The 24,410-nt window shown below is 44.6% G+C and overlaps 1 protein-coding gene across 2 annotated transcripts in view; it reads right to left on the reverse strand.

Annotated features, from left to right (window-relative positions):
• EIF5B (eukaryotic translation initiation factor 5B) overlaps positions 1–24,410 on the reverse strand; it is a 94,839-nt gene that overhangs the window by 34,941 nt on the left and 35,488 nt on the right. Inside the window, exons 7-11 of one of the 2 annotated variants that reach the window (XM_082244629.1) lie at positions 23,027–23,125; positions 21,602–21,691; positions 15,768–15,824; positions 10,610–10,675; positions 22–320 (exon numbers count right to left, since the gene is read on the reverse strand). In XM_082244629.1, the coding sequence (XP_082100755.1) occupies positions 22–320; positions 10,610–10,675; positions 15,768–15,824; positions 21,602–21,691; positions 23,027–23,125 (611 nt within the window). The remainder of the gene's footprint in view (positions 1–21; positions 321–10,609; positions 10,676–15,767; positions 15,825–21,601; positions 21,692–23,026; positions 23,126–24,410) is intronic. The other variant, XM_082244628.1, reaches the window with a different exon arrangement.

Genomic DNA, 24,410 nt, shown 5'->3' on the forward strand with positions numbered 1-24,410 from the left:
TAGGAAAAATATATAAAGCACCTCAATTCTCCTTTTGGCTTTATCATACGCCCGCTCCTCTTTGGTGCGATCATCATCAGATTCAGACTCCGAATCTGAACTCTGTTCTTTTACTGGCCTCTTCTCTGCTGGTTTGGAAGCCACAGGCGGAGATTCTACTGGCTTTTCATCTGAAGATTTCTCATCCTCACTGCTCTGCCCTTCTTCTTCCTCTTCATCATCTTCAGTTTCTGCCTCATCATCCTCATCTTCATCATCCTCGTCATCATCTTCCTCGTCATTCGTTTTTTCCTGGACTTCTATGTGGACTTTCTTTGTGTCTAAAGAGCACAACAACAACAGATAGAACCATTAAGCCAGATATCTGCACATTCTGTTCAATGAGGTCCTTGTTGGGGGGGGGGGGGGGGGGGTGTCACTCAGACGAACGTTACAGTCTGGCACTGATCATCACTACTTTAAAGCGCATGTCCTGCGTTATTCGAATTGAATGCTAAACCTCCCTTTATCCCTCTTGAAAACGTCCCAGCATTAAATATGTTTTGTCATCTTGTTCCTTTAGCCAGAGCAGCTCCCTTTGATATTCTCACCAGGCTTGATAAGTTCTTGCAGTGGCCTGAAGCTGGAACACCCCCAGAACTACATTTCCATAGAGCTCTATCTGTATACACAGTATGCTGTTGCTCACCCCAGGCTAAATCTCTTAAGAGCCCTTTTCCAACACACAGTGTGTGGGCAGGCTCTTGGAAGTCGAGGCAGCATTTTTTTAGCTGTAAAAGAAAACAATGTATGTAAGTGCAGTGCGACAGAGAGGGCTGGGCAAGAGGTGAAGTGCTGTGATCTAGCAGGGAGTGCTGATAACGTAGATTGGAATTTGGTGCAGAAAAGACACCCTGTTGTCAGCTCAAAAAACAGGTGTACACTGGATTTCTAGGAGGATCAAAATGTATTTTTTTGTACTTGCAGATATTTTAACCACCTCAATATTGGGCAATTTCACCCCCTTCCTGCCCAGACTAATTTTCAGCTTTCAGTGCTGTTGTGCTTTGAATAATTACTCAGTCATGCAACACTGTACCCATATGAAATGTTTTCATTTTTTTCCACACAAATAGAGATTTCTTTTGGTGGTATTTAATCATCACTGGGTTTTTTTATTCTTTGCGCTAAAAAAAAAATTAAAAAAAAGACCAAATTTTGAAAAAAAAAATTGTTTTTCTTGGGTTCGGTTATAAAATTTTGCAAATAAGTACATTTTCTTCATAAAATTTTGACCAAAATTTGTACGGCTACATTTCCTTGATAAAAATAATCCAAATCAGGTTGTATTATTTATTTTATGCGAAAGACTACAAGTCATGGTGCCAATCATTGAATATTAACCGCTTCCGGTCCGTGCTATAGCCGAAGTACGGCTACAGCGCGGACTCTAATTTCCGGGAGGCCGTCTTTATACGGCCTCCCAGAGACAGGCTCCCCGCGCGCTCCAGCAAGCGCGCATCAGGGAAAATCTGTGTTGGCCGTGTCCCTTGGACACAGCCAATCACAGATCATGGTGAATGGCCAATCACAGCGACCATTTACCACGTGATCGGACCGTGCAATGAGAGATGATCTCATATGTAAACATAGGAGATCATCTCTAAGGGGAGACACAGGAATGTAATCAGGGCACTGATCACCAGTACCCTGATTACAGAAGAGGGGAATAAGATGCCACAACTGCCCACAGTGCCCCCCATCAGTGCCCATAGTGCTGCCAGTCAGTGCCTGCTCATCTAGGCACTGATGGGCACTGACTAGCAGCACTATGGGCACTGAGTGTGGGCACTGATGGTGTTGCCCATCAGTGCTGATCAGTGCCACCCGTCAGTATCCATCAGTGCCACCCATCAGTACCGCCACTCAGTGCCGCCTCTCAGTTCCACCTCTCAGTGCCCAGCAGTGCGGGATATTAGTACCTCCTCATCAGTGCCCATAAGTGCAACCCCATCAGTGCAGCCTATCAGTGCCGCCTCATCAGCGCACATCAGTGAAGGAGAAAAATGTATTTATTTTAAAAATTTACTCACAGAAAATAAATGGATTTTTGTAAAATCTTACCGTAAAATCCTTTACTCTTAAGCTCATTGACAGACGTAGTCCTCGTTGATACTAACAACTCGGGTTATGCTGCCCTCTACAGGAGTAGGACTAGACAGGAAAGAAAACATTCTGGCCACACCTTAGGGGCAGTCCCAGAGGGTATATCCTCTCTCTCTCTCTGCTACAGCAAATCAGTTATGTCACAAAGCAGTGTTTAGAGAATTTAACCCAACCCAACTGAGCTTAAGAGAAAAGGATTTTACGGTAAGATTTTACAAAAATCCATTTTTCTCTGTCGCTCATTGACAGACGTAGTCCTCGTTGATTCAACACAACTCGGGACGTCCCAAAGCAGTACCACAAATGAGGGGTGGGAAAATGGAAATCAAAAATCCAATCTAGAAGGCCCAACCGGTGCCAACTAGAAGTTCTCAAGGCTCATCAATCAAAGATGAGACTCAACAGAAATTCCAACAGAAAAAAACCCTCGAGGTAGACCACCGGTCTCCTCAAATTGCGGCCTGCAAAACCTTGCGGCCAAATGAGGCATCCGCCGATGCCATCACATCAATTTTATAAAATTTTGTAAAGGTATGTACCGACGACCAGGTGGCCGCCTTACATACCTGGACCACTGACGCCTGATGGCGGAAGGCCCAGGAAGTACTGAGCGCTCAAGTGGAGTGCGCCTTAACAGGGAACGGAGGATTCCGACCCCTAATAGAATAAGCCTGTACCACCGTCTGTCTAATCCATTTGGAGATAGTCGCGGCAGATGCAGGCAACCCCTTTCTGGGGCCATCCGTGATCACAAAAAGTGAATCCGTTTCACGGAACGATTCCGTAGCCTTCAGGTATACCCCGATTGCCCGAACCACATCCAAGGAATGCAACGCATGTTTCCGATGATGATTGGGCTGAGGACACAAGGAAGGTAGCACAATATCTTCATTCAGATGAAAGTCTGAAACCACCTTTGGAAGAAAGGATGGCTTCGGATGAAGAACTACCTTATCCCTATGAACCACTAAATATGGGGACTGGCATGACAATGCAGCCAGTTCTGACACCCTGCATGCAGAAGTGATAGCCACCAAGAAGGCCACCTTCTGGGATAAAGTAAGCAAGGGAATCTCCCTGATGTTTTCAAAGGGAGGTTTCTGCAGAACCGACAAAACCAAATTAAGATCCCAGGGCGGTAAGGGCGCGCGGACTGGTGGAGCCAGGTGCCGCACCCCCTGAATGAAATTCCGCACCAAGGAATGAGTAGCCAAGGGCTTCTGAAAGAAGATTGCTAATGCTGAAACCTGACCCTTGATGGTGCTCAAGGATAGTTTCTGCTCAACCCCCTTTTGCAGAAAAGCCAATATTCGGGTCACCGAATAGGTACGTGGAGGAAATCCCAAAGATTCGCACCACGCGATATAAGTCTTCCATGTGCGATAATAGACCTTGCTGGAAGTCGCTTTCCTTGCCTTAATTAGAGTAGGAATAACTGAAGCTGACAACCCTCTGTCCTTCAGTACCTGGGTCTCAATGGCCAGGCCATTAAAACCAGCGACTGTAAAGCACAATGGAAGATCGGTCCTTGAGACCGCAGACCCTCCCTGAGAGTTCCCAAGGAGCGTTCGCGACTAGCATGTCCAAGTCGGCCTGACCGGCTTGACGAGGCTAGCTTAGAATTTCCAGGATAACTGGAGTTCCCTCCATCTCCATCCTGCGGAGAAATCTCAGCAGCAATCTGAGAGGAGGGAATACCTCTAATAGCTGACACTGCCTTAACAGGCCGTTCAGCGCGTCTGCTGCGTCCACTGGAGGATCGTGGGCGCGCGTTACCAATCTCCGCGCCTCCGGGATGCTCTGAAGAAGACACAGATGGTGAAATCCTTGGTGATTGACCTAAGTCATCACCCTGATATTGCCTGACTGGATCCGAACCAGGCTGCCCTAGAGCTACCTGGCCCAGGCAATCCGACAAAGTCTGATCGTTCTCTGTTCCCACACATTTATCCGACACCTGATTCCTATCAGGAGTGATGATTTCTCCTGGTTGAACATTGGAGACCGAAGTCACCCGGCTAGAGGCTCCTTGGTCTGTCTGCTCAACCGGATCCGATTCCTGTGGGGAACTGAGACTAATCTTTGGAAAAGATCTGTTCAGGGAACGGTAACTACCGCTCCCTGTAGTACTTAAATGTTGGAAGGGAAGAATCGCACCGGTAGCAGTGATCGATGCTCGATCTAGTGCTCTGAATACCGGTGAAGACGTCCCCCCACCCTCAAGCCGGGTGGGGGCGCACCTTCAGGCTGTGTAAGCCTTAGCTTCAGGTTTGGCTGAGTCGGTCTTTTGTTTGTCCGACCAGCGCTTCTTGAACCCTCCTAGAGGGGTTTTGCCCTTCCTGCTTGCTCCAGCAGAGCGAACGAACCCTTTATGGGCGGCAAAGAAAGGTCCACGCTTGTTACGAGGTCCTTTAGCTTTAGCAGCCTGTGGCAAAAAAAAGTGCTTTTGCCCCCAGTGGCATCCTTAATGATCTCATCTAGGGTGGCCCCAAATAGGCGATTCCCCTGAAAGGGGAGATTCGCAAAGGTCTTTTTGGAACCTAGGTCCGCTGACCAGCATTTTAACCACAGCACACGTCTGAGGATTACCGCTGACATAGATGCATGCCCTAATAGGGGGGTGGCATCCAAGGCTGCGTCACAGACAAACTGTAGTCCTTGTATAATCTGTTCCATCAAATCAGATGTTGCCTGGGGGATACCTTTCCCCTTCAGGTCCTGGCGCACCAATCTCGCCCATTCCGTTAATGTTTGAGAAACTAGACCAATGACAATTACTGGTCTAAAGGCTGACCCTATCAGGGAAAAGATAGTGCGGGACTCCGCTTCTACCTTCCGATCCACCGAATCCTTAAAGGACGAAGCGTCCTCCACCGGAATAACCGTGGCTTTATTCAGTCTGGAAATAGGTGGATCCACCACTGGTGGTACCGTCCATTTCTTAATGAGGGATTCCTCAAACGGATAGCGTCTAGCAATGCGCTTGGAAATAGTAAAGGTACGCTTTGAATGATCCCATTCCTCTTTAATCTTATTACCAAAACACTTGGGTAAAGGAAAAACCTTCACCGTCTTGGTGGGTTTGCTAGTACCAAAGGGAATTTCCATTTCAGTTGCCTCTGCCGGTAAAACCTCAAGTCTTAAGGTTTCCCGAACCGCCACAACTAGTGCGTCCACCAATGCTTCTTCTTGTGCTATGGCGGAAGCATGAACGTCCTCCTCACTGTCTGAGGGAACTTTACCTGAGACAACAGCCCCTGCAGAGGGACCTGCAGCTGCAATGACCATCTCAGAATCTGAATCTGAAGTCTCAGATGATATAGGGGTAGGCGGGGGTCGCTTTCTTGACCCCCGTTCCTGACAGGCCGTCTCCACCCGAGCCACCAAAGACTCCAAAACTGCTGTAAATGCATCCATACTCTGTGCACTGGCGGGTTCCGCGGCCCCCTCGAGGGAAACAGGTGGGGGTACCTGTGTGGCAGGGTCCATGACAATTCCAGATACTAACCGAAAAAAATCAATTGCCAACAAAAATAAAACTTATTTTTTTTTTTTTCAGACCCCCAGCGCCACAATGCCCCTCAGTGTTACCTGCTTAGGGACCCCTACAGAGCGAGAGAGAGAGAGATAGACCCCAAGGCTCACCACTAGGGATGCACCGAAATGAAATTCTTGGCCGAAGCCGAATAATAATGAAATGTTTGGCCGAAGGCCGAATACCGAACGCGGTGTTTCGCATTTTTTCCATTTATTTTGCCAATTTTTTGTCCTCTCTCTTGTCCTCTCGTGTGTCTCTCTCTCTTGTCCTCTCACTCTCTCTCTCTTGTCCTCTCATGTCTCTCTCTCTCTCTCTCTTGTCCTCTCATGTCTCTCTCTCTCCCTAAATGTTACTGTAGGGAATGGGATTCAGTGCACACTGCAGCCTTTTACCATAGGGTTACTGTTAGTGACACTGTAGGGATTGGGAAGGATGCTGGGAATGGAAATCAGGAAGCATGCAGGCAGCCTTGTAAATTTGAATTGCAGATACAGGGCACTGGGCAGGTCAGGGTTAATGTGGTAACATCAATTACTCAGTGACAGTCAGTCAGTGTCAGTGTGGACTCGATCAGATTATAGTGACAGTCTCTCATAGTGGTGGTAGTAGGAAGCTGGAGGTTGACTAGTAGGAGCCTGGAAAGGAGCACAGCCGCATACATACATTACTCACTCGTGCACTGCAGCCCGCCCCACACATTCAGTGAGTCTTACTCTCCTCCCTAGTTTTTTCAATGGCACATTCAGGAAGCCAATCACGCCGTGAGTAGCGGCACAGCGGAACCAATCAGGTGTGCAGGCACGCGTGATTGGTTCGCTGTGCAGCTAATCACGGCGTGATTGGCTTCCTGAATGTGCCATTGAAAAAACTAGGGAGGAGAGTAAGACTCACTGAATGTGTGGGGCGGGCTGCAGTGCACGAGTGAGTAATGGATGTATGCTCACCGCTGAAGTGTCCCGGCTTCACGGAAGTCTGTGAGTCCTCCTGTCCTCCTCCGAGTCCCTTCCCCCTGTAAATATCGTGACCTCGGCGATATGAATATCGCCTACGGCCACAGAACGATAGTCGATATCATATCGACTATCGTTCAGCCCTATTGTTCGGCACAAAATTATTCGGCCTTTTGACTTATTCGGCCGAATACCGAAAGTGCTATTTTTTCTATTTTCGGCCGAATAATGTTCGGCCGCCGAATATTCGGTGCATCCCTACTCACCACTTGATGCTCAGAGTTTCAAATGCAGGTGAAGTAGAAAACAGAGGGTGGCGAACTTGACAAAGCGCAGGGCGCGAAACATGTAGTTGCGGCAATTGGAAAGCAAGTCTGTTTACATCCGCGATCGGCCCCGACTTCCTGTCTATAGACCTTCGTCACTTCCGGTCACGCAATCCCCACGTCACTTCCAGCTACCACGGAAGCAACGGAGGAATCGGACATCAGCACACAGGCGGACTGTCAGCAACTGCGGGACCGTGCGGCGGCCGCGCACAGTGTCCCCCTCTGAGCCTGTCATCAGCGCTCGAGCGGCATCCGAGGTATTTATTGCCAGCCTGTTGTCACCAAGAGGGATGTCATCATCACTCTAGGTCTAATTGGAACTTATACATTCTCCTTGATCCCACAGCAATCCTAGGAGACTTAGGAATGTCAGGAATGTTGGGGCTGTAGTGGCAATTTTTATCATCTTTTATCATTTATCCATTTATGATTTGTTATGTTTTCAATAAACATCATTTATAGAGACATTCCATAGTCTCCCATAGAGCACTCATTCACTGACGCCAGTGAGCGCCACCCTCTGTTTTCTACTTCACCTACTCATGATCTCATCCCATGTTTAGGGTGGGCAGCCCTGGTCAGTCACCACTTATTGGCCATTTAGAGGTGACCGGATTGGTCGGTTGGTTCCATATCCAGGGACCGTCCTTTGGGAGCAGCGCCTGGACTTTTCTTATGTATTAGCAGAGTTTCAAATGCAACCTGTTACAGCACTGTCTAGAACAGACAGGAAGTCTTTTGGCTGGCTTCCCGGGAAAAAAGGGAGGCGGCTCCGCCCCTCTGCACACCTTCCGGTGCCTCCCCTAGCTCCACGAGGTGTTTGGGTCACCTCAAACATGGCCGCCCCCATGCTGGAGACACGAGGCTACGCCAATATGACGGCCTCGTGCGATCTGCCAGACAATGGCGGCGGCCTGTACAGGATAACGGCGTGTCTGGCGGCCTGCGGGAGTATCTCGGCCCCACAAACCTTTACCCTAATGGTGATCAGCCTGGCCGGCGGTACCGGACCCTGGCGGGCCGTATGCGGTCCGTGGGCCGTCGGAAGGCATCTGCCTTTGCTGGAGGAATGCGATCTGGACTGCAGTATACATGTATAGACATCGCCCTGTGAACACTTCTGACAGGTAGGATACCTTATACTATCACAGTAATATTCTAGTACTGCCACTGACTTCAGTCATCTTTACAGTTTTGAAATGACATTAGATTGTCAGCTCCCAAACCAAGCCTCCTGGTTTCTTGTTCACAAAAATCACACTCAAATAGGGGGATCTGTGACATGTTATAGGATAGAGGGGAGACCCATCCTTACCATTTCAGAGAGGGGCCCGCGTTCACCACAAACCCGTCAGAGGGAAAAGGGGGAACATACTACTCACCATACCGGAACCAGGCGGGCGCCAACTCCTGACAGTACCCCTCTCCACCGGGGTGGGAGGGCTGTCGACCAATATGGACGCCGTGACTCATGGTCATTGGCGTTTAAGCGAGACGTTTAACTCGCAGGGTCAGTCCCCGTCCAGTGGGACTATGTCGCGGCCGACCCAGAGCGGAGCTATGGCCTGCACGCGCTCGTAGGCTGAACTGGGGTGACCCCTGGATCTCAACATCCAGCCCGTAGCCCAGTTCAGCTTTCTTGCTTGAAGATCTCACAGGAACACTGGAGAAAAAAAGCTGTCTAAAAAATCTTTCTAAGAAAAAAATCCTGCCAGGACCGAAGATCCTAGCAAGGCATCTAGGTCCTTACTCCTAACTAGACAGAAAAAAACTGATTTGCTGTAGCAGAGAAAGAGGATATACCCTCTGGGACTGCCCCTAAGGTGTGGCCAGAATGTTTTCTTTCCTGTCTAGTCCTACTCCTGTAGAGGGCAGCATAACCCGAGTTGTTAGTATCAACGAAGACTACGCCTGTCAATGAGCGACAGAGAAGAAAAAAATTTTTTTTTCAAAATTTTCTGTCTTTTTCCTTTTTTTTTGTAAGAAAAAAGCCAGAGGTGATTAAATACCACCAAAAGAAAGCTCTATTTGTGTGAAAAAAATGATAAAAATTTCATATGGGTACAGTGTAGCATGACCGCGCAATTGTCATTCAAAGCGTGAGAGCGCTGAAAGCTGAAAATTGGCCTGGGCAGGAAGGGGGTATAAGTGCCCAGTAGGCAAGTGGTTAAGCACACCCGATGTTCTGATGGCCTATCATTTGTTTTTTCCCCACAATTCTTTAGAAAATTAAGAAATTAAATAAAATTAGGTTGTTTTTTTTTCCCCAAAAACATCATAACAAGTTATTTCTCACACACGGCATAGACACACTTGCAACTACACTCCAAATCACATTCTGCCACTCCTCCTGAGTATGGCTATATCACATGAGACTTTTTCACAGCCTAGAATAAGAGAGGCCCAAATTCCAAGGAGTACCTTCAGGCATTCTCCACTTTAAGACCAGGCCTTCTCCTGACGCAAGTAAAACTCTATTTTTTCTTGAAAATGAATTAGAAACACCAAACATTATATATATTATATATATTTGTAGCAGAGGCCCTAGAGAATAAAATGGTGTGTTTTGCTCATTTCTATGTCACACGGTATTTGCGCAGCATTTTTTTTAAAGCAATTTTACACACTGTAACTCATAAATACAATTTAATGAAATTCAGTGCACACAAAGACAAATTTTTGGTAAAATATAAAATATGGTGTTGCGCCGGGTAAATAGATAAAAAAACATGTCACTTTAAAATTATGCACACTTGTAAAATAATGTCAAACTTTGGTATATAAAAATCTCTATAGGGATAAGCATTTATTGGTTACCAGTTTGGAGTTACACAGGAGGTCCGGTGCTAAAATGATCGCTCTCGCTCTGACGTTCACAGCAATACCTCATGCGTGGTGCGACTGACATTTACGTACGTGTACAGAACCAACGTGTGGGTTCGTTATCGCACGTGAGCACGGAGAGACAGGGGTGCTTTGAATTTTTTACTTATTTATTGGTGGAACACTGCTACACTGACAGATGTTGATCGTCCACCGGCGGACGCTGGCACAGATGTGCACCGGGACGCTGGCACAGGTGTGCACCGGGAAAGGAACAGTGGTGCTTGGTGTACTGTTTGGGGATGGCTGCAATATGTGTCATCTCTGCGTAACTGAACACTAAAATCATCAGTTACACAAAGAGCTGTCACAGGCTGCGGCATGCCCCCCCCCCCCCCCCAACTGAGCTCTCGCTGAGCTCAGTGGGGGGAGTGAACACAGAGATATCGGGATGATCGGGAGGGCCAATCGCAGCAGTCTGAAGGACTTATGGATGTGTTGACTCTGAACAGGGAAGCTCCGACCTGGCTGTTTATGTACATTGGCTGGGTGGGAGGCGGTTTATGTACATTGGCTGGGTAAGAGTCAACTGCGCCACTGTTGCAAAGACTTGAGAAATACGTATTTTTGTTTAAAAAGTTTGCCATCTCAGTTCTATGCGCACTCTGCACGTCTAATGGCTAAATCAGTTTCCCCACGCACATTGTAGACTTAAGAATATTTTTAAGACCCTTGTCTTACATATCCAGTGACATGATAAATATTAGCGCACACAGCAAATCCATGTAGAACATCATTAATGTTAGTGCAAATTAAACACGAACCTTTCTCGTTTTCTTCATCACTGACTCTTGCTTCCCAGTCATCCACTCCAGCATCCTCCTCTGCTTCTAAAGATTTTAAAGACATCAATAAATTAGAAACATAGTATAAAACGGAACTGGGCTTAATCCAAGCAATTAAAAGGAAACAAAAAACATAAAAGCCAAATACATCCTTTTTAACTTTTAACTCATCTGCTGGTAGGAAAAGTTAATCGTAATGAAAATATAAATATATATATATATATATATATATATATATATATATATATATATATATATAGAAGATTAAGTCTGTCCTGACATGGCAAGCCTCCTTAATCCTGTGGCAGTATATTTTCCCTCTTTCAAAAACTAAGAGTACCCTTATTTCCATACAACACGTGTAAAGTCTATAGCGAGCCAACACTGATAAATTCCGCTACAATGAAACTGTTTTAACCAAGCAGGTGCTAAAAGAAAAAAAAAAAAAAAAAGCACAAGCCCTAAAAAGTCAGACTAAAAAAAAAAACAATAGTAATATATACTGTACGAGTACTAAACTGGTACCCAAAGTTGGTATTAGATAGAGCCTACACTAGATAAGCAATATCAAAGAGACCAAAGATGTGGAAATACTTTTTTAATCCAACCTCTTACCAGGGTATTAATCAAATACAATGGATGTATGGGGCCCTTACTTTATTACTCTACACCCTAGGTGCAAGAATAATTAAATAGTACACCTTTTCCCAAAAGGTCATCAAGAAGTACACACATCTATCCCCACCTTTGTATCTAGAAAATGGGTACCTGTAAAAGAGCAAACATTTTTCTTCCTTCTATAAATCACATTTATATATACTAGCGATGCACCGAATGTTCGGCAACCGAAATTATTCGGCCGAAAATAGCCAAAAAAATAAAGAATAAGTAAATAGGCCGAATAAATTTTGCCGAACAATGAAGTTTTTAACTCCCTTCCATCCGCGCTACAGCCTATATACGGCTGCAGCGCGGACTTGAATTTTCGGGAGGCCGTTTTTAAACGGCCTCCCAGAAAGACTCTGCCCACGCGCTCCCGCGAGCGCGCATCGGGGAGAATCTGTGTCGGCCGTGTCCCTTGGACACGGCCGATCACAGATCGTGGTGAATGGCCAATCACAGCGGCCATTCACCACGTGATCAAGCCGTCCAATGAGAGATGATCTCATATGTAAACATATGAGATCATCTCTCATCGCCGGCGCTCCTTCCTCACACAGACACTGCAGTGTGAGGAAGGAGGGGGAGCCGACAGCCGCCGGGGACACAGCAATGTAATCAGGGCACTGACGCAATCAAATAACCCGCGTAGAGTGAGAGGCGCGCGCTTTATGCAGCAAACATGTCAGCAGTGTGGAAGCACTTTAAAGTGTCAGAGAAAGAGGCAAAAACGGCCGTTTGCAGACATTGTTCTGCTGAATTGTCCAGAGGGGGTGCATCTGCAAAAACGTACAGCACTTCAAGTTTAATTTATCACTTAAAATCAAGACACCCCGAACATCATGCAGAGTACGAGAAAGACACGGTGGCGGCTACGGCAACAGCAGCAGCAAAAAGAAAAGTAGCTCCCAGTCCTAGGACACCCACTCCATCTGTGGCTGACTTCTTAGAAAAGGCAAAAAAGTTTGCCAATGACAGTGCCAAAGCTAAAAGGTATTACTAAAAGGATAATGGAATTCATTGCATTGGATGATCAACCATTCTGTTGTAGAGGATGTTGGATTTCGCAGGCTTATAGACCATATTGAGCCCCGTTACACCATCCCTAGTAGACGGCATTTCTCAGACGTGTGCTTACCTGAGATGTATAACGTCGTTTCAACTAACGTCCATGAGCTTTTGGCCACAGATATTGCAGCCCTCAGCTTCACGACTGATATTTGGAGCTCGGATGTGAGCCCCACTAGTATGCTGAGTTTAACTGCGCAGTGGATCGACACAGATTTCAAGCTACAAAAGATTGTGCTTCACTCACAAGAGTTTAGAGGGTCCCATACAGCTGTAGCCATATCCGAGGCGTTCGCCAACATGTTTGACACTTGTCGTATCGACCGATCTAAAGTGCATGCGGTAGTCAGTGACAACGCAAGAAATATGGCTAAAGCCATGGAAGATAGCAATCTGAAAGGCATACGGTGTATGGCACACACAATTCAACTGGCGGTCAACGAGGGATTGTTGAGTCAGCGCAGTATAGCAGATGTGATAGTGATAGGCAGGAAAATTGTTGGCCATTTTAAACATTCACCGCTTGCCTATGCGCGCCTACAATCTATCCAAGAACAGTTCGGAATGCCACAAAAACGTTTCCAACAAGATGTGAGCACAAGGTGGAACAGTACATATTATATGCTGGAAAGCCTTTTTGCGCAAAAGCGAGTCTTGGCTACATACATAGCAGATCATGACCTGCCCGCGACATTCACCGCACACCAGTGGGTGTTAATCGAGAACGTTATCTCTCTTCTCGCCCCCTTTGAGCAGATAACAAAAGAGATAAGCTCATCTGATGCATCTGTGGCAGACGTCATACCCTTACTTGCAGCATTAAAGCGTCTTTTAAACAAAGAGGCTGAAACAGACCAAGGAGTGAAAACAACTAAAAGTGCGCTCTTAGAAGCTGTCAGCACACGATTTAGTCAGGCGGACTCAGAACCCCTGTACTGCATCGCGACTGTGCTTGATCCACGATATAAAGATCATTACTTGGATGTGGGGAAAAAGATGCGCACACGAGAAATGATCCAGGCCGAGTTGGATTTGGGAAAGCCGCTAGGTGATGGAGACGGTCAGGTGATGCACAGCGCAGGAGATGAAAACAGCGCAGAGAGTAAACGGGCTCGTACTACAGATGAGCCGCGCACAGTCTCGCTGTCTGACATGTTCGATGAGATCCTCCAAGAGAATAACCCATTTGCAAGACAGAGGACAAGCTCGACCGCTCAACAGTTAGATGGGTATCTCTCAGAAGTCCCCATACCCAGGAGTAATAACCCTCTCGAATTTTGGAGGACCAATCAAGGCCGCTTTCCCGACTTGGCACAGATAGCACGCAGGTAGGCTACTTGTATGGGAGACATTGTTCGTTTTGAAATGAGCAACTGTCAGAAAACTGCAATAAAATTTTCAACTATTCTGCAGGTACTTGTCTGCTCCATGCACAAGCACCGACAATGAGAGACTGTTTAGTGCTGCATCTCATGTCATCGATGAGAAGAGGAACCGACTTTCATGTGAGAAAGCAGAGAAACTACTTTTCATAAAGAAGAACCTGACACTTTTCCTGAAGAAGTAGGCTAAGTAGGCTTATGTCTAGGACAGTTATTCATTTGTTTTGGGTTCATCCACAGTTTTTGCACTATTCAATGCACATTTGTTGTTGTAGACATACAGAGTTACATTCTTTCAGCAGTCAGTTATAGGCCTAACGTAGGCTATTCAAGAAAAGGGCTTCAAAGATGGCAGAAATTTTTTTTTTTTCTTTTACTAATTTATTTATTTTAAGTTATATTGTGCTTTGTTTGTATAATATTTGCTGGAATGTTCAAAAATGTTCAGTGTTAAATAAATATTTTGAAATTGTATTTTTGTTATTTGATTTATTTATCTGAAAAGCAACACAAAATAGTAAAAAGCAAATTTTTACCATTTAATTATTGTAATGGTGAAAAAATTGGCAAAATAAATGGAAAAAAAGGGAAACACCGCGTTCGGTATTCGGCCTTCGGCCAAGCATTTCATTATTATTCGGCTTCGGCCAAGAATTTCATTTTGGTGCATCCCTAATATATACCCGTTATGTTAGTGGAGACGTAATACAATAAAATACATTTGAAGCCATTATATAATTGGGGTTTCTATTTGTTCCATCTTCTGCATTGGAGAAAAAACAATGTGGCCCTGATTTTCCAAAGGAACCTGCCAGAAAAGAAACATGGGAGCTGCCATCACTGAGTTCCTTTGGAGGAGAAGTGTGGGAAATAAAGACAAAAAAGCAAAACATGCATACTCACCTATATGGATGCAGTTGTCCCCTGCCAGGAACTTCACAGAGCAGAGAGCAGTGACTGTCAGTCACCACTCTCTGCCCTGCCCCTCCCGCACTCACTAAAGCCCCAGCCAAAAAAGCTTTGGCCATACTTTTTTGTTATTATTAAGGTGCATGAACCTGGGCTGTTATCCTTTGTTCACTTCTTGGTGACCTGGGAAGAAGCATATCAGGTGTTCGGATGCCAGGCATATTGTATACATATATACTTGTTCTGGTCAGTGACTTAATTCATAAGCAAGCCTTCAAATGGTAGCCCCCTTGTTTCAATACTGATAGGTTCTCTTAATCATTATAATACATTTACAGGGTTTCCCCATCTAGAAGTAGATAGGCCGTTTTCTTTTTTCAACCTAGAAACAGTTTAATATGACAAAACAATGGACTAAAGATTTAGGTTCTAGAGTGTCCAAATAAAAGCTTTTGTGCACAATAAAGCTTTAATCAAACCAAACAATAATGCACACAGAATAAAACTGCTATCTTTCAGGCATGAAAAGAGTTGTAGTGTCTGTAAAAGATGGAGCATTCACTGGCGCTTTTTCAGTCAATACAATAATAGTATTGCAGAACAAATATAGAATATATAACCATTCTTGTTATATTTACATTTAATTTGCAGTATAGAAAAAAAGCTGTCCATGTGCAAGTTCAGCAAAAAGTAATGTACTAACCCTGCAAAAATATAACTGCATTAGCCATTGGCAGTCGAATGTTAAGAGACTTTCTTTTTTTACAATGTATTTTGTTAAGAAAATAATTTTCTAAATTTGTCTAGTATTACTTGTCTAAATTTGACAAGTATTAAAATGCCTGAAAAAGAACCAAAGCATTTATAATAGGCATATAAAGGTCATATTCTAAAAACTTCACACAAAATGACTACATAGCATCAAACAAATCCAAGATGCAAGCCTACATTATTTAGAACACACTGCAACTCACTCACTTACCTACTAGAGCACTATAAGATATCTAAACTGGAGCCAAAAGCTAAAATTTCGTAAGCTAATGCAAGCAAAGCTTACAGCAAACCTCTTCAAAACCTTAGCAAAACACACGGCCATGCAATAGCCTACAACTAAGTACCTTTATCTGTGTCACTATCCTGATTTATGTCAGCCGCACAAAGTGTCTCTGTAAAGTCTGTGAAGAATATTTCAGATGTAGCCAGAAATAACACATAGCATTACACTTTACTTACACACAACAAACATAATATACATAAGTATATAAACCAGGGGTCCCCAAACTTTCTAAACAAAAAACAAATTTACTGTTTCTTCAAACTTTGGGGGGGCCAGACTAGGGTCATAGGGAGTAGAAAATGTCCTGGTGTCCAGTGCCATATCAATGGTATCAGTGGGAGGACTTGTGCCCCTTCGTTGGTGTCAATGGAAGGAATCGTGCCCCAACGTTGGCGTCAATGGAAGGAATCGTGCCCCAACGTTGGCGTCAATGGAAGGAATCGTGCCCCATCGTTGGCGTCAATGGAAGGAATTGTGCCCCATCGTTGGCGTCAATGGAAGGAATTGTGCCCCATCGTTGGCGTCAATGGAAGGAATTGTGCCCCATCGTTGGCGTCAATGGAAGGAATTGTGCCCCATCGTTGGCGTCAATGGAAGGAATTGTGCCCCATCGTTGGCGTCAATGGAAGGAATTGTGCCCCATCGTTGGCGTCAATGGAAGGAATTGCGCCCCATCGTTGGCGTCAATGGAAGGAATTGTGCCCCATCGTTGGCGTCAATGGAAGGAATTGTGCCCCATCGTTGGCGTCAATGGAAGGAATTGTGCCCCATCGTTGGCGTCAATGGAAGGAATTGTGCCCCATCGTTGGCGTCAATGGAAGGAATTGTGCCCCATCGTTGGCGTCAATGGAAGGAATCGTGCCCCTTCGTTGGTGTCAATGGAAGGAATTGTGCACCCCTTCGTTGGTGTCAATGGAAGGAATTGTGCACCCCTTCGTTGGTGTCAATGGAAGGAATTGTGCCCCTTCGTTGGTGTCAATGGAAGGAATTGTGCCCCTTCGTTGGTGTCAATGGAAGGAATTGTGCACCCCTTCATTGGTGTCAATGGAAGGAATTGTGCACCCCTTCGTTGGTGTCAATGGAAGGAATTGTGCACCCCTTCGTTGGTGTCAATGGAAGGAATTGTGCCCCTTCGTTGGTGTCAATGGAAGGAATTGTGCCCTTTTGAAGGGTGTCAGTTGGAAGAATAGTGCCTCATTGTTGGTGTCAGCAACAATAATGATGCCCCATTGTTGGTGTCAGTGGATGGAATAGTGCCCCAAGGGATTGATAAAAGCAAGCAAAGGGCCACAGGCTGGAGACGCTGATATAACCCATCTAAAAAAACACCTTTACAAGCTGTGTAAGAAAGCGATGTAATGATCCATCTAGATGAAATTGCAGTAATCATTAGAAGTTCAATAATCAAGATACATTTTTTGGTAAGTCACATTTTTTCAAAATTTGCAGACTGTTAGTAGTTAGAAGATAACTTACCAGAAGACAAGTGATAACTTCAAAATTGCCTTTCCTTCAATTCAAACACAGCTTGAGCTTTGTGCCAATTTAAACAGAATCGGTCAGGAGACAAAACACCTTGCTGCAGGCACAGAGAAAAGTCTGCTTATACCTCAACACCCTCCAAAAGACTGCTTTTACAGCAGAATCCCAGGCCATTCTGGCAAGCAAAGTTTAGGAATTTCCTGTTAATGGCAAAAATTGTCTTCTCCTTCCAAGCCTCTTGCACATTCTTTGGCCAGTGGGATAGCCGATTCTACTAATTGCTCATAGGAATACGGGGGTTGGTTTGCCACAAAGCTCCAACTGCTAGGGATACAGCTGTAAAAAGCAATGTTCTAGATGTATAATTGATGCATGCACTTCCTACTTGCAGAATTTTAATTTTGCTTCTTTATGGAATGGCTAGGGATGGTAAAACAACAAACTTATCTGTTACAGTACGGGGGGCGTGGCCAGGCTGGACACGCGAGTGGAACATCCTCACAGAGCTGCTGACTAAATATCCTGCTACCAATCCTGCCTCTGGACATTGGCACGGGCGATATGGATATCATTCTCTTCAGCGTAGTCAGAGGAATCCATTGACACCACTCTTGACCAGATCTGAGCTATGATGACCCAAGAAGGGACAGCCCTAGAGATTCCACATGCACTGCCCAAAGGAACACCATTAGGCTCTGAGAAGCACAAAGACACAGGCAACAAAGCGGGTAAGGGTCATAAAAAGATGCCCCCAGAGACATGCTCTACTATATACAAAAAAAAAATCAGAGGTGCAGGGGCAAGGCTCCTCTGCAGCCCAGGAGGAAGAAGCTGACCCATCCCAGTGTATAGAGACAGAACATGGGACTGAGCTTGACAACATGTCTCTCCCCGACAGTGATCAGCAGACAGGCACTGCAGATATGATAGAGGGAGAAGTATAACCTACCCCAAGTCAAATCTTACAAGCTGTACAGCATTGCACTGCTTCAGTTAACTTAGTCAAGGAGCACTTAGGAGGAGGCTGACAGAGGAGGTGTCACTGCTGCCACAAGACCTCCAGAAGATAAGAGAAAGAACAGCTGCTGCTGAAGGCCACATCAGTGATCTTGAGAACAAAATACCTCCACTGATTGCTGAAACCTGCACAGGCACAGGTGAAAAAAAAAAAAGGATAGTGAAAATCGTCTTAGACAAAACAATGTTCGCATAGTGGGGCTGCCAGAAAAGGTGGAAAGTCATGACCCCACAGAAATTGTCGAGAAATGGCTACTGGATCTATTTGGGAAAGAAGCCTTTACCCCACTGTTCGCTGTTAAAAGGGCGCATCGTGTTTCCTGCTAGGACTTTTCCAAAACCTTGTGGCCAAAGGAAGCATCCACAGATGCCGACACCTTATAAAACTTTGTGAAAGTGTGCACAGATGACCAGGTGGCCGCCCTGTAAACCTGCAGCACTGATGCCTGAAGACGAAAAGGCCCAGGAGGCACTAATCGCCACAGTAGAGTGCACCATAACAGGGAAAGGAGGAACCTGACCATTAATTTAATAGGCCTGAATCACCGTCTGTCTGATCCATCTGGAAATGGTCGGAGCAGAAGCAGCCAAGCTTTGAGGTCCATCAGTGAGTACAAATAGTGAGTCTGACTTCCAAAGAGACTGCATCGCTGCCAGGTACACCCCGATTGGCCGAAACACATACAGGGAATGCAAGGCAATTTCCTTCAGATGTTTAGGCCTGGGACATAGGGAAGGCAACACAAAGTCCTCATTCAAATAGAAATCAGAGACGACCTTTGGAAGGAACGACGGAGAGGGAAGAAAAAAAAACACCTCATCTCTGTGAACCACCAGGTAAGGTGAACAACAAGACAACGCCGCCAGCTCCGACACCCTGCGCGAATAGCCACCAAAAAAGCCACCTTCTGGTACAACGTAAGCAGGGGAACCTCCTGAAGACTTTCAAAGGGAGGCTTCTGAAGAACAGAGAGCACCAAATTGAGGCCCCACAGCGGCAATGGAGACTAGAACTGGAGGAGCCAAGTGTCGAACTCCCTGGATAAAGGTGCGCACCAAGGAATGTGTGGCCAATTGATGTAGAAAGAAAACCACCAAGGCCGAAACCTGGCCCTTGATGATACTTAAGGCCAGGAGCTGCTCAACCCCCCACTGGAGGGAAGCCAAGGTTGGAGCCACCGAAAAGGAGCGAGGGAGAACCCCAAGAGACTCACACCATGCAATGTACGCCTTCCAAGTACGATGATAGATCTTCCTAGGAGTAGAATTTCTAGCCTTGAACAGTGTAGGAATCACTGATTCAGACAAGCCCCTATCTTTCAGCACCTGGCTTTCAACAGGTCCGCGCCTCATGCAGCCGGATCCGGCCCAAAATTTAGGCCGCGGCTTTGCGGCCTACTGGTCGGGAGCTATGTGGGGCAGCCCCAGTGAGAGTGGCTAAAGCCACTACCCTCTGTTTGGGCATCTGATGCCAAACCATCCGCTCCCCCAGCCCAACAACTGCAGCAGGGAGCCCAGAGGACATCCATGTCCTAGTCACCAACCCCCAAGGGTAGCGGGGATACCTGCTCAACCCCCTGTTGCGCACCAGGTAGAACCCAGTCAGCAGCAACTCCAATAAGCCCCCCTTATGAGCATGTGGCAAAAGCCAGCTCATAACCTCACGCAGGGAGGGGGGACCTGAAGACCCACAGTGACCGAGATTTTGTAGGGTGTAATATAACAAAAGGTGTATGTGGTTCCTGCGCTGTCAAGGGTATTGTGGATTTCCTTAATGCTGCACCACCGATACTGATACTCAACAGTTAAACAAGCGTGATGCGCTTTAAGGTGAAAAAAAGGTGTATAAAAAATAAATGTGTATAAAAAACATTAAATAAATAAAACCAATGTCAGGTGCTTGTGATGAACGTGACTAGAAAATTCTGAATAAAATAGGTCTGTGGTGTCTCCTTGGGAGGTGTTTATAAAAGATAATTTCTGTTGAAAAAGTGCTATGTGCTTCAAGTTACTGATCCAATAAATAAATAAATCAATGGAAAAATAATATTTCATCAAAGTGAGTATACGATCTCTAATGTGACACACACATAATAGTGCTCATAAAAAGTGCTGAGTGCTTCCTAAAATCACCTCATTCATAAAACAATCTGTAAATCAACGTAATAAAACTGTATTCAATCAGTATAAATGTGCACCAATACATGCAGGAAATCCAATGAAAAGGAAAAAAATTGCCAGGACCAGAGATCCCAGCAAGGAACTAGGTCCTTACTCCTAACTAGACAGAAAAAAACTGAATTCCTTTAGCTGAGAGTGGAAGTATACACTCCTGGACTGCCCCATAGGCATAGTCAAGTTTTTTTCCTGCCTAGTGTCCTACTCCTGTAGGGGGCAGCATATTTCAACTGTCAAGAAGATAAGGAGCTGTCCGTCAATGAACGAAAGAGAAAATATGTTACAGTATGAAACAAATTTGCAGGGCATCAGATACACATGATTGGCCCCCTGCTTTAGCTTTGGCCCCCTGCTTTAGCTTACGAGCCTCGAGCTACCTACGTTTCATCACAAGCTGTCCTCCACTAATGACAAATGAAAATTTCACAAGTCATATGAAGCAACTGCAAGCAAGCTAAGGAACTCAATGGCTGTAATAAAATTAAAAGTATAGGCGGCGCTAAGGGCTTATGGTGGGTCCTCATCTAATTTATTTATTTATTTCAGGTACTTCTATAGCGCTGTCAATTTACACAGTGCTTTACATGTACATTGTACATTCACATCAGTCCCTGCCCCCATCTAAGGTCCCTAACTCACATACATACACAGTAGGGCTATTTTTTTTTTTTTTATACAGGATCCAATTAACCTACCAGCATGTCTTTGGAGTGTGGGAGGAAACCGGAGTACCCAGAGGAAACCCACGCAGGCACAGGGAGAACATACAAACTCCAGGCAGGTAGTGTCGTGTTTGGGATTCGAACCAGTGATCCTCTTGCTGCTAGGTGAAAGTGCTAACCACTACACCACTGTGCCGCCCAAATGCTGGGAGCGTTGGCCGGTAACAGAGCTCATCTCAGCTCCAAACATCACCATGTAGCAAAAAAAGTGTATCCCATAAGTCGCACATCGCAGTCCACTGTAAAGGAGTATGTGGCAGTCTTAGCTAGGGCTCCAACCAGGCCACTACCCCAGGCTGAGACTGAGACTGCCACATACTCTTTTACAGTGGACTAGCAGCGAAGTGTGGCTTAAGCGATACTTTTTTTTGCTCAAAGGCTGCAATCCTTTGCAGTGCTTCTCACTTTATAATGCCCATGGTAAAATAATTACCAGCAGGCTATGGGAGATACTTTTTTGTTTTTCTCCTCCCGGACAAAATGATGCAATACTTACCAACAGGCTCTGCTGGCAACAGTGTCTCCTCTTTCTCTGGCACTGGAGATTCGGCAACTTCTTCGACTGGAGAGCTTGCCTCTATTGGCTCTGAATGGAATAAGGACAGTTTACCATTTACATTCCAATCCTTTTAAGAATTAAGAAGGAACTATACTACTGAAGTGAAAAAATAAATGGAATTCACATTTAAATACATTGGAGTAGCGTCAGACCTAAAATTTTATATTGCTATCATTATGAACATCAGTTTATTACTTGTAAACATACGATTTGTGTATATTTATATGTACTAAAATTGTACTATTTGTGTGTCTCACACAGGACTCTCCAGATTAATTAGAGGTCTTTGCATTATGTTCTACATTGCGGAAATTGTCTGGGGTGCATCCAAGGTCCACAAAAACCCGCATTCACCACACACAACTGACTCTTCCACAACATGAGATTTGGATAACACTTTGACAGGAATTGAGGAGTGTAAGCCAAAAATGATTGCCGCATAACCAGGAGGTCTTATAACATTTTTATGTGTAGGATGCAGAAGGTGAGCCAGTATGTTCTGACAGACTATTAGCACCTACAGTCTACACTCACCGGCCACTCTATTAGGTACACCTGTTCAATTGCTTGGTAACACAAACTGCTAATCAGTCAATCATATGGCAGCAACTCAATGCATTTAGGCATCTAGACGTGGTGGAGATGAATTGCTGAAGCTCAAACCGAGCATCAGATCGGGGAAGAAAGGGGATTTAAGTGACTTTGAACATGGCATGGTTGTTGGTGCCAGACAGGCTGGTCTGAGTATTTCAAAAACTCATGATCTGATTTTCACACACAACCATCTCTAGGGTTTACAGAGAATGTCATGAAAAAGAGAAAATATCCAGTGAGCAGCAGTTGGGCTGGTGGTGTAATGGTGTAGGGGATGTTTTCTTGGCACACTTTGGGCCCCTCAGTACCAATTGAGCATCGTTTAAACACCACGGCCTACCTAAGTATTGACTACAGTGTACCCATCTTCTGATGGCTCCTTCCAGCATTATAATGCACCATGTCACAAAGCTCAAATCATCTCACCACTGTTTTTTTTAACATGACAATGAGGTCACTGTACTCCAATGGCCTCCACAGTCACCAGCTCTCAATCCAATAGAGCACCTTTGGGATGTGGTGGAACTGAAGGACTCTTGTCATGGATGCGCAGACAACAAATCTGCAGCAACTGCGCGATTCTATCATGTCAATATGAACCAAAATCTCTGAGGAATGTTTCCAACACCTTGTTGAATCTAAGCCACGAAGAATTAAGGTCGTTCTGAAGGCAAAAGGGGGTCAAACCCAGTACTAGCAAGGTGTACCTAAAAGTGGCTGGTGAGTGCATATATGCCCTAATATGGCAACTGAACAAATAAGGTTTACCTTCTTTATTAGGTGTCTGCTGCTGTGGCTTCTTTTTCTTTTTGTCTTCATAAACAGGCTTCTTCCTTGGCAGAGCGTCCTTAGATGGCACTTCAACCCCTGTTAAAACAAAGTAAGGGTAAAACAAGCACAGGACCTCATTTGCTAAAGAATCCAGGTCTGTAGAAAGAAAAGGTTTTAAGAAGTGAACAGTAGATACACACATCCGCGATCATGCAACGCTGTACCCAAACAAAATTTATATAAAATAGTTTTTCACAAAAAGCTATAGAGCTTTCTCTCGCTGGTATCTGATCACCACTGGGTTTTTTTTTTTGTTTTTTTGCGATTTAAACAAAATAAGACCAAAAATTTAGAAAGAAAATAAAAATAAATAAATAAATAAATAAAATTAATATTTTTACTTTATGTTATAAAACATATCTAATAAAAAAAAAAAAAAAAATGTTTTCAACCACTTTTATACCCCTGGATATCATAGGACATCCTGGGCTTTCAGTGGAGATATCTGAATGATCCCCGGTCATCGCTATTACCTTCGGAGGGCGGGCGCAATGTTATGATACGTTTTGATGTAAAAACTGCCATTTTTTTTTTTAGGTGGGAAGCGAAGATAGTTTTTTTTTGTTTTTTTTTTTTTTTTATCTCAGGTTTTTCAGCCTAGAGCCAAGATCTGGGGACTTAGAGACCCCAGATCTTGCTGTAAAGAGGACCTGTCATGCCCTATTCCTATGACAAGGGATGTTTACATAAAAAAAAAAAGTGATCAAAAAAAAAAAAAAAAAGGAAGGTGTAAAAAGGTAAAAATTAAAGCGGCCCCGTCCCCTCGTGTTTGCATGCAGAAGTAAACATATACATAAGTCGCGTCCGCATATGTAATCAATGTTCAAACCACACGTGAGGTATCGCTGCAAACAGACCTAAACTGGTAACCTGTAAAAAATTTTAAAGCATAGCCTATGGAGATTTTTAAGTACTGTTTAAGTTTGGCGCCATTCCACGAAGCGTAATTTTAACGTGTGACATGTATCTGTTTACTCGGCATAACATCATCTTTCACATTATAAAAAAATTGAGCTAACATTAGTGTTTGTTTTTTTACGAAAAAATTATGTTTGAAAAATTGCTGTGCAAATACTGTGTGACATAAAAAAAATTGCAAAGACTGCCATTTTATTCCCTAGGATCGCTGCTAAATGTATATATAATAGGTTTGGGGGTTCTGAGTAATTTTCTAGCAAAAAAATGATATTTACATGCAGGAGAGGAATGCCAGAATTGGCTTGGTATAGAAGCAGTAAAAAAAAAAAAAAAAAAAAATCACATTTCTTCATAAATTTTGACCAAGATGTATTCTGGTACGTTTTTGAAAAAAAAATGTACA

This window comes from Pelophylax lessonae (genome assembly GCF_965119305.1).
Source record: "Pelophylax lessonae genome assembly, chromosome: 2".
Taxonomy (NCBI): domain Eukaryota; kingdom Metazoa; phylum Chordata; class Amphibia; order Anura; family Ranidae; genus Pelophylax; species Pelophylax lessonae.